This window comes from Salmo trutta, chromosome 15, assembly GCF_901001165.1.
Source record: "Salmo trutta chromosome 15, fSalTru1.1, whole genome shotgun sequence".
NCBI lineage: Eukaryota > Metazoa > Chordata > Actinopteri > Salmoniformes > Salmonidae > Salmo > Salmo trutta.
The window spans coordinates 42,595,386-42,605,767 of record NC_042971.1 but is presented as its reverse complement, the minus strand read 5'-3'; the positions used below and the strand labels follow the sequence as shown (position 1 = coordinate 42,605,767).

Here is a 10,382-nt window from a genome sequence, read left to right as displayed (position 1 = left end):
TGATTACAGCAAATATGGTTTATAACTTTGAGATCTGGTGCTAAAACCCCAGTGTATTCTAAAATCAGAGCTGGAGAAGCATAACTGTCATTGAAAAGTCAATTGGAGTTATTTATTTATTACATTGTTTGGAACAATAGAACTTCTCGCTGTTCCTGCAGACCGTTCTCGAGTTTACAAGTATAATTCCTGATATTTTTTAGTTCATTCCGGACCTAGCTACCGAACTGCCCAGTTAGCTCTGTAGCTGGCTAGATAGATAGCAAGAGGGAAACAATGGCAGAATACACTCTATCCTATATACTTACTTTACTTTTATTTTTTTCTGTTGTCACTTTACGAGATGTGTACCTGGCAACATATTTTCTTATCATGATGCTCCTCAATCTGTCAACAATGTGGACACTGACTTTAAACGCCATCAGCCTGATCAGATCAGGCAAATCTGCCAAATGTGGAGCATCCTAGTGAGGTTCTGGATCTGAATTTTAGTTTTTGGTAGCTAATAGCAATTTATTTTTACCAGTTTGAATTGTTAACAATTTATAAAAACATCACTTCACCTTGCAGGATAGTGTACAGATGAGTTCCCCAGTGTTTCCTGCGGATACAACGAGATGTTTAAAGAGCCGTCTCAACCTATTAGCCAGTCTTACTCTAGCATAAGAATAGCGGGGGAGAACTATCCAATGACACAATTTACTGATAAATGGGTATCTCTGAAGAAATTACCTTAACATTATTCTTCATCTAGCTGGCTAATCTGTGTCTCATCTGCATTGTGTTTTGGTATACCTCTTTCCTTCTAGGTACATTGGAAACTACAACAGTGCCTTACAAAAGATTTCATCCCCCTTGGCAGTTTTCCTATTTTGTTGCATTTCAACCTGCAATTTAAATGGATTTTTTATTTGGATTTCATGTAATGGACATAGAAAATAGTCCAAATTGGTGAAGTGAAATTAAAAATAACTTGTTTAAAACAATTATACAAAACAGAAATGGTGCACACATATGTATTCACCCCCTTTGCTATGAAGCCCCTAAATAAGATCTAGTGCAACCAATTATCTTCAGAAGTCACATTATTAGTTAAATAAAGTTCACCTGTGTGCAATCAAAGTGTCACATGATCTCAGTAAAAATACACCTGTTCTGAAAGGCCTCACAGTCTGCAACACCACTAAGCAAGGGGCACCATGAAGACCAAAGAGTTCTCCAAACAGGTCAGGGACAAAGTTGTGGAGAAGTGCAGATCAGGGTTGGGTTATAAAAAAAGATCCAAAACTTTAAACATCCCACGAAGCACCATTAAATCCATTATTAAAAAATGGAAAGAATATGGCACCACAACAAACCTGCCAAGAGAGGGCCGCCCACCAAAACTCACAGATCAGGCAAGGAGGGCATTAATCAGAGGCAACAGAGAGTAAAGATAACCCAGAAGGAGCTGCAAAGCTCCACAGTGGAGATTGGAGTATCTGTCCATAGGACCACTAAGTCGTACACTCCACAGAGCTGGGCTTTATGGAAGAGTGGCCAGAAAAAAGCCATTGCTTAAAGAAAAAAAATAAGCAAACACATTTGGTGTTTGCCAAAAGTCATGCGAGACTAAAATAGAGCTTTTTGGCCATCAAGGAAAATGCTATGTCTGGCACAAACCCAACACCTCTCACCATCTCCACAGTGAAGCATGGTGGTGGCAGCATCATGCTGTGGGGATGTTGTTCCATCGGCAGGGACTGGGAAATTGGTCAGAATTGAAGGAATGATGGATGGTGCTAAATACAGGGAAATTCTTGAGGGAAACCGGTTTGTCTTCCAGAGACTTGAGACAAAGGTTCACCTTCCAGCAGGACAATGAACCTAAACATACTGATAAAGCAACACCTTTGAGTGGTTTAAGGGGAAACATTTAAATGTCTTGGAATGGCCTAGTCAAAGCCCAGACCTCAATCCAATTGAGAATCTGTGGTATGACTTAAAGATTGCTGTACACCAGCGGAACCTATCCAATTTGAAGGAGCTGGAACAGTTTTGCCTTGAAGAATGGGCCAAAATCCCAGTGGGTGAATAGTTACGCACACTCAAGTTGTTTTTCTGTCTAATTTCTTGTTTCACAAATATTTAGCATCTTCAAAGTGGTAGGCATGTTGTGTAACTCAAATGATCCAACCCCCCCCCCAAAAAAAATCCCTTTTAATTCCAGGTTGTAAAGCAACAAAATAGGAAAAATGCCAAGGGGGTGAATACTTTCACAATTCACTGTACTGCAAAATGTCCATCACTGATTGGTAATGGTCAAAACCTATTCCCTGCACTTGGAATGGACACTCCTGGAATATGGTCATGGAGCCAACAGAACACGGTAGCTTTTTGCACCATCTTCAACTGTGCAAAGTAGACTATTGGTTTTGGGCTAAATGTGATTGTGTTTACAATTATGCATCTGAAATTTTCCTGCATGCTGACATTTTCATTCAGCAGCATCTTAGAGATTGGCTCCCGAGTGGTGCAGCGGTCTAAGGCACTGCATCTCAGTGCAAGAGGCGTCACTACAGTTCCTGGTTTGAATACAGGCTGTTTCACATCCGGCCGTGATTGGGAGTCCCATAGGGCGGCGTACAATTGGCCCAACGTCATCCGGGTTTGGCCATCATTGTAAATAAGAATTTGTTCTTGCCTAGTTAAAGGTTACACATCCTAGTATTATCCACTGGTGCTTTTGAAGTGACACTTGACAGTGAGCTAGTGTTGTCCTTTAAGTGGCTTACTGCAGAGCTTGCCAAACTTTTTCACTCATGAAATAGATGTGGCACAGTCTATGGCCACAAGCTCTGTCCCCTCTTGTTGGCCGATTGCTAATGCATGACTCAAACATTACAGCAAAATCAACAGGCTAAAAAACATTAGCTGACATGGGCTAGTTGATCTGGACATTTGACAAGTTCTAAATAACTCTCACGTTCTGCAATGACAAGAGAAACTGCTGATGCATTACCTCATTTCAAAATTGACCACCTTGTATTGCATCGATGGGTAGAAACACAACTAAAGTTCTCTCAAATATACAGAATATTAGTGTTCTATTCATTCCCCTTTCTCTACAGATAGACCAATGTGGTCCAAGCTTGAATTAGGATGCATCCCTACTTTCTGAGATCTTGGATGGTTGCTTGTAGTTAACATGCAGGCTAAGTCTACACTTCAAGCTAACAAGAGACTGTCTCATGGCTAAATTAAGGTCTGCACTAAACAGCATGCTGTGGGTTCAAGCCTGATGTCCTGCCACATCATATTCCTGCTGCCCTTGGAAACATGGAATACCTCAGCTTGCTTTTTTCCATTTAACGGCAACTATAAAAGAAAGATATTACTGACAGATCTGATGAACGTCAAATCAATAGGGAATTACCCTTTTGTTTTGATCTGTAAATAAATGTCAAGCGCAGTTTGTCAATGTGAGTTGTAGACTGGCAAAAAGTTGAACTGTTAGACAAACACTTGAGTTAAGTGGCAATAAGAGTAACACCCTATTTTACAGTACATTAGACCATAGGAACAATGGTATGCTTCACTCAAATACCTTTATACTATTTTTATATCATTTTCACTGATGTGTAGCAGTGCTTTAGTAAAAATCGAAATGCTTTAAAGACCAAGTCTTCAAATCATACTTGTAACTACATTGTCCTCTTATGCATGTCTTTTATACCGTCGCTGAACCAGCCTTTTGAAGGAAAGGATTACATTCTAACACAGTTAACATGAACATTAAAACATGAAAAAGTACCAAAAAAACCTACATGAAATTAAGATTTTATTTAAAGCTGTTCAGAAAGGCTTAGAGAGAGAATGAGCGTGACAAATGTACTATTGCTATATAAAAGTACATTGTTTTGAGGAGTGGTGTAGTGGTATAAAAATAGGTGGGTAAACTGATCGCCGGTCACGGTGAAAAAAGCAACACTCCACACATTTGCAATGCATTTACGTTTACCCTCCACTACACCACTGGTTTTGAGGAATAAAAAGAAAGTCTATACAGAAGCAGTATTCATCTGAAATACGAAAATGCCAACTTGACACTTAAAAAAAAAAATCCCCATACAATTTTTCACAGTACATAAAATGTAATAATCCATGTATGACTTAAAATATAGTACAGTTTGAAAAGTAAAAAAAGTTGAATTGACCATTTTAGAATCTGCGACGCTTGTTGGAAAAGTCAGCAGGGCCTTGGCCAGGGCCTCTTGCGAAGCCAGGTTGGCCTCCTACAGGCATGGTGTCGTTTCCTGCCCCCTGCTGGGAAAAAAACAGAAAATGCATAACATGAGTGACAATGACAAATGAAAGTGAGTCTGTTGCAGCGGTATATTTACTTGACACTATTAGGACACCAGAGGTGAAATGATCAAAAACATGTTTATGTTCTCTTTGGCACAATAAATTAGTTAATCTTGGTATGTAAATATATTGTTTGTTATTCTAAGTTTGTAAAGTGGTTGTTCCACTGGATATCATAAGGTGAATGCACCAATTTGTAAGTCGCTATGGATAAGAGTGTCTGCTAAATGACTTAAATGTAAAATGTAAATGGTCTCTTATATTACCATTAAAGGGGGGTTCTCAGCAGGCATGTTGGCAGCTCCAGGGTTGGGCCCGCTGGGCTTTCCTTCAACACCACCCATTGAGTTTCTGTTCATTCCTTGACCTACACCAAACCAAGACAGACAGCACATCTGCAAACCAATGCAATATATACTAGACAACATGGTGCCCTTGATAGCGCAGTGAAGATCTGACCGCTAATGGAAAACTTACCTTGCATGTGCATCCGCATCTCCTGCTCCCACAAAAAAAGATAAAAACATATTCAAGGTATTTCTTAAATCAGATACATTAAACAATATACAGCTTTCAGAATACCCAACCAATTTTTTTTTTTTTTTAAGCAAATACTTGTCCTTTTTGCAATTGCTGAATACCAGTAACCACAAACAAAACAATTGTTAAGATGCTTAGAAACATTTTAGGCAACTTTCATTTCTGTGTATTGAGGAATAAATCTGTACATTTAAGCAGTGTCAAGAAGCAAGGACTCACATTTCCAGGGAAGTTCCCCTTGAAGCCCTCCTGCTGCCTCCTCATTCTCTCCTCGGTGTGCATCCTCATCTCCTCCTCCCTCCTGCGATGCTCCTCTTCCTGACGCAATTCCATCTGCTTCCTCTTCTGCATCTCCTGGTTATGGAGCTCCTCCATTCTCCTCAGCTCCTCCTGACGCCTCAGCAGGTCTATAACGAGATAAACACCCCATTTGTTAGTAACCCAGTCAAAAGACCTAAAACATATGAATCAATTGCCAACAGGACTACATTCAAGCGGTGTGGTATGCGATTGACCTCTGGGCTAAATCTGGTGGTAGGACACTTTTCCAATAAGACACAACGTTGTGTTTATCAGTATCCTAAACTTTGTATTGATATGCGTCTTTAGAGTGGACCGAGACCATACATGCATACCTTGTCTCATCAGGACAACCTGGTGCTCATGTCTGGCTGCCTCCATCTCCTGCTCCAGCTTCTCCTGAGCCTCCTTTATGTTCCTGTCGACCTGCTCATACTGCTGCTTCTCCATCTCCAAAAGGGCCTTCCAGCGCATGGCATACTCATACTCAAATGTCCCTGGCTGAGCAAACCTTGGTGGATGCTCCCGCTCCCTGGCGGAGAGGTTTTACATAAGAGAAACAGCTCAGTACGCAACATTTTCAAGTTATGGATTGTGCCTCTTTTCAGCAGCAAAGTGTGAGATTGTTGTACGCACAGTTCTGACCAATGCATTCTGAGAAAGTATGCCAACTCCGTATGATTACTCACTTGTGAAAAACTTGGTTTTTGTTTACAATCCTCTCTGGCAGTCCCTCATCCTCATCAAACTGCTCCATTGGCTCGACTGTTACTGGCCTGGGGAATCTGAACGCAGAAAACAATCAGCATGACGACTTCTGCCATTTTGAAAACCTCACAACAAATGCATTTGAAACATCAACATGTTTTAATACATTTCCAGCATAATACTTACGCAGTCAATAGAAAGGCTCCATCTGCACACCTATCCAGAGCCTTCCTTGCTGCAGGCTTGGCTGTGTATTCCACAATCCCCTTTCCTGTGGGTCTCCCTCTATCATCCACTATAACTATGGCCCTTTCAATCTGGCCAAAGAAGGAGAAAGCCTCTTCCAGGAGCTCATTGGAAATGAACTGTGGCAAATTCCTCACAGCTAGAGCAGCACCATGTGTCGCAAACCGCACGCGCAACTGTCTGCCTCTGAATGAGGTTTCATCAAGTTCGGCTTTAGCAATCTCAGCCACTGTTTTTGTCTCCTGTTGGTAGAAAATTATAAAATTAGAACATTTCCAAATTGGTCACATAAATAGAAAGGTTGGCTATTTAGCAACAAAACCAACACTTAGGGCAAAACAGACAGGGTTGGCTTAAGGCAGCAGCATGCATTAGTTTGGCTGGCGCCCAACCGAACTCAGCTAGCTAAACAAGAGTTCTTGCATATTGCCTTAAAAACCTTGGCTTGAAAAACTAGGGAAAAAAAGCGACAATAGCACCGTTTGTCCATTTTGAGATGACATAGCCAGCATACACTTCCTCAAAAGTCAGAAATTTCATTTAACTAGGCAAGTCACTTAAGAACTAATTTTTATTTACAATGACGGCCTACCCCGGACAAACCCTCCCTTAACCCAGACGACGCTGGGCCAATTGTACAGCCCAGGATCGAACCAGGGTCTGTAGTGACACTTCTAGCACAGATGCAGTGCCTTAGACCGCTGCATCTAAGATGAGATTTTAGTCACGCAATTTCACATCTAATATGTTTGCAGTATTTCTCAATGAAAAAATGTGCATGAAAATGAGTTGTCTCTGGTTGAATGACAAAGACTATTGAAGCATCCCTACCACTGACCAATTGCCAACAAAGGGGTGTAGACTTCGGCTTGCCTCCAGAAAAAGAAAAAAAAATGTGTGCGCCTGAACAGCTGAAAAAACCCTCACCGAAGCACAAAACGTCAAAATGTTGTCATAAAATATGCACAAACTCTTCCTAACTGTTTCGGCTGGGAAGCATGCAGACGCCTTTAGACAACATGTAAACTATTTTGTCTCCAAATGTTCATTGAAAACAAAAACATTTGCACAATGAGCGCTTGTCTCACATACATCATTAGAGTTGTTAGTTAGCTAGCGAATTTTTGCCATATTAGCATGCACATGACAGTCAAAACATGCCATGCTATCAATAACATATGTGCTGAAACGAAGCCAAGATTGTTGCTAGCTATCTGACCGTTCAGATTCATAATGTACACCTTCCAGCCACCTCGTTGCGCAAATCATGTGTGAGGTCAGCCAGCCAGTCTGTTTTCCATATAATTTAGGATTGAGGAATATAACTTCCATCACTTGAATATGCTGCTGCAACAGAGTGGAAATTCCACCTGACCGGGGTGTGAACTCACAACCCTTCTCAATGTAACAACTCACTCGAGGCACTGTCAATACCACTGACCTGGAAATGCCAAGGCAATTCTGAATCCGGGGCGACAGCATTTACAGATCTCAGTAAGGCAGTAGAGATACACTTGGTCATCCACTACACTAGCAACTTACCAGTCTAATGAATCCAAACCCCCTGTCCTTGTTGATGAAAATCTCAGCTGCCTTGCCATACTTGGAAAACAACTTCTCCACCTCCGCCTCCGTAACACCAGTTGGTAAATTTCCCACAAAGAGACGGCTACGTTGAGTGTAAGTCTTCTCTCCGGGTTTCCTGAAGTTCTGTAGATCTATGGTTATCCCAGCATCTACAGAGAAGCAACATATTATAATCATGTAATATAGGAGGATTTCATTTCCTTCCAATACAGGGCTCAGGAGGCAATGAATCCCATCTTACTTGGGCTCTCCTGCTCATCTGCATGCTGTCCATTGCTGTTATCTCCAGGTTTTTTCTGACTTTCCATCTGGTGTCTAGATGGGCCATGATTCTGCTGTTCACCACGGGGGCCCCAGTTTCCTTGCATCTAATAAAAAAGGACAGTCATTAACACAGTCACTACAGTAATTATAGAGAACATAATCGGGTTAGCTAGTTATGAAAAAAATGAAAAAAGATTCCAAAGCCAGATGAACGATATAACGTTAACTAGCTATTGTAAGTGTTCAGTTAGTTATATAACGTTATCTGATCATTTCACAAAGTCTAAAATATTTTTGGTTAACGTTTAACAAGCAAATAGTAGATGGTAAAGAGTGGCGTTTTGAGAGATAACGTTACTATCGGCTAAGTAATGAAATGCGACATCGCTAGTTAGTTAAGTTGTCAAGATAGAGTAATGCGACTACCTAACGCGTTAACGTTAACTAGCCGAATTTGAAAGCCACCTAATTAGCTAGCTAACTAGTTCAAGGCGTGCATTGGCAGCTAGCAAAAGAACATCGATGTTGAAACAATCCGTTAACGAACTAAAACGTAGTAGCACACGTTCGATAACTAACGATAGTTAGCTGTTAGCTACCTTATACATTTGAGAAGCTGGCTAGCAACATCTCTAGCTAGCTAAGCACCCTCACTCCTAGCTAACAATAGCTAGCTAGCACACTCGTTTTTTTTCTAGCAAATTAATCCAACATATTGCTAACTAATATAAGATACTTCTCAGATGAAAGCACCATTTTTGTATATTCAACCATTACTTCATACCTTTACCAAAATAAATGTTTTGGTCAATACGATTCCAACGCACGTAGCAGGGAAAATCGCTCTATACAAAGAACAGAGAATGGATTTCACAAACAACCTTGATAACGCATGAGAAAGTAGATTTGCTGACGGAGAGGAGGAGATGTCGTAAAGACATGCAGTGATTGGAACAATTGCCGTCAATTATATAGAGAACAACATATCTAACAATCTGATTGGTGCATATTCTATTTGAATGTTCTTTGATTTTTGTCTGGAAATGACGTTTATAGTTTGTACGACGCTAAAGGGTAAGATAAATAGTAACTGTGTCTTTTTGTAGGCACCAATAACTCCGCCATGGTTTGTTGGACAAAGCCTGAGGGAAATGAATGGCGTTTTGTGATAAACGCCCAAAATAAGGAATGTGGTAAACACAGGCTTAGCAGATTTTATACGTTTTGTTCTGAGATAATCTTCATCAGCTAAAGTCACTTTTTGTGAATTTTGACAAATTTATGTTATAAAACAAGCACATAAAGGCTTCATAATTCCAGTGGCGACCTGTCATTCAGGGAAGTTTTTGAGGCCTACCTTTTAAAAAATATAGATTTTTGATTGCCTGTCTGGTGGATTATTGTAATCAAAAGGAGAGACTTTTAGATTTCTTAAAAACAATCAAACTTTAGTATTTAATTACTGCACTAATGGAGCTGGTCGGTAATCACCCCTGGAGGTGATCACTGAGAACTCAACGAGCTGGTTTGAGCCACAGTATTTTGTAGCGAAGTCCATCCTCCTTCTGTCTACATGACAAACAACAGATGTATGGAATGGGTCACAAGGTTAAGATTTGTATAAAAGATACTTATAATTCACAGCAGACAGTATCTGCTGTAAAAACAGTTCTCATTGTGTAGAGACCAAGGTCTGGCACGGGAGTCATCTCTCCCTGGTCCCTTTAGAACAGAAACATTAACTCATGCTCTGGAATGCAGTATCACCCAAATATATCGTAAATCTTCCAGAGTCCCATCCTCAGTAGAACACACACAGATGAGCGTTCTAACAACCCCTAATTCAAAACAACCATTTGATGCAATTACAACATTAGAACATCATCTTGCAATTTTGCTCTCACACCTGTTTTGCATATTATTTTGGCATTAATACATACCACATATCAGTTTGCAAACAATGTAAAAATAAAATAATTGAGTTAATAAAGCCGCATACAAACTTGATCTGCTATTCAGGGTGTGTGGTCCCAAGTCTGGGTTTAAGGTCTCTTTTCCAAGCTTAAAAGGATAAACATTCAACATTGGCCATGCTGTCAATCCAGCATGACATCTGCCACGCTCAAAACAACTGGAAACTCGGGAACTGGGAAATCTGACTTCAGTGAGTTCAAGACAACTGGGAACTCTGGAAAAAAAAAACGAGCTCCGGTTGGGATAATACATTTTGAACGGTCATCCAAGTCAGGAATTCTGGCCTCTTTCAAGAGCTCCGACCTGAAGATCACTGACATCATCATGATGCAACCTTGTTTTTTTTAAAGTTTCCAGTTGTCTTGAAAGCACCATAAATCCAGAGAATGCCAGACTTTGATGACAAAATTTGCCCA

General features: G+C 40.4%; 1 protein-coding gene and 1 long non-coding RNA gene across 3 annotated transcripts; both read right to left on the bottom strand.

Moving 5' to 3' along the window:
* Positions 1–326: 326 nt before the first annotated feature.
* Positions 327–796, bottom strand: LOC115149102 (uncharacterized). The gene is made up of 2 exons (XR_003866798.1): positions 733–796; positions 327–601 (listed from the first exon to the last, which is right to left on the bottom strand). It is a non-coding gene; the product is annotated as an uncharacterized LOC115149102 (long non-coding RNA).
* Positions 797–3,805: 3,009 nt separating this feature from the next.
* On the bottom strand, positions 3,806–8,892 carry LOC115149101 (non-POU domain-containing octamer-binding protein). Of its 2 annotated transcripts, none has more exons than XM_029691622.1 (10): positions 8,777–8,892; positions 7,970–8,096; positions 7,684–7,877; positions 6,082–6,383; positions 5,877–5,972; positions 5,523–5,719; positions 5,107–5,294; positions 4,825–4,846; positions 4,614–4,714; positions 3,806–4,305 (listed from the first exon to the last, which is right to left on the bottom strand). In XM_029691622.1, exons 2-10 carry the CDS (start codon positions 8,094–8,096, stop codon positions 4,201–4,203), a joined length of 1,332 nt encoding a protein of 443 aa, XP_029547482.1. In that variant the 5' UTR covers positions 8,777–8,892; the 3' UTR covers positions 3,806–4,200. The 2 variants fall into 2 exon arrangements, with proteins under 2 accessions (XP_029547482.1, XP_029547484.1); XM_029691624.1 differs by having other exon boundaries at positions 3,806–4,302.
* Between the last annotated feature and the right edge of the window lie 1,490 nt (positions 8,893–10,382).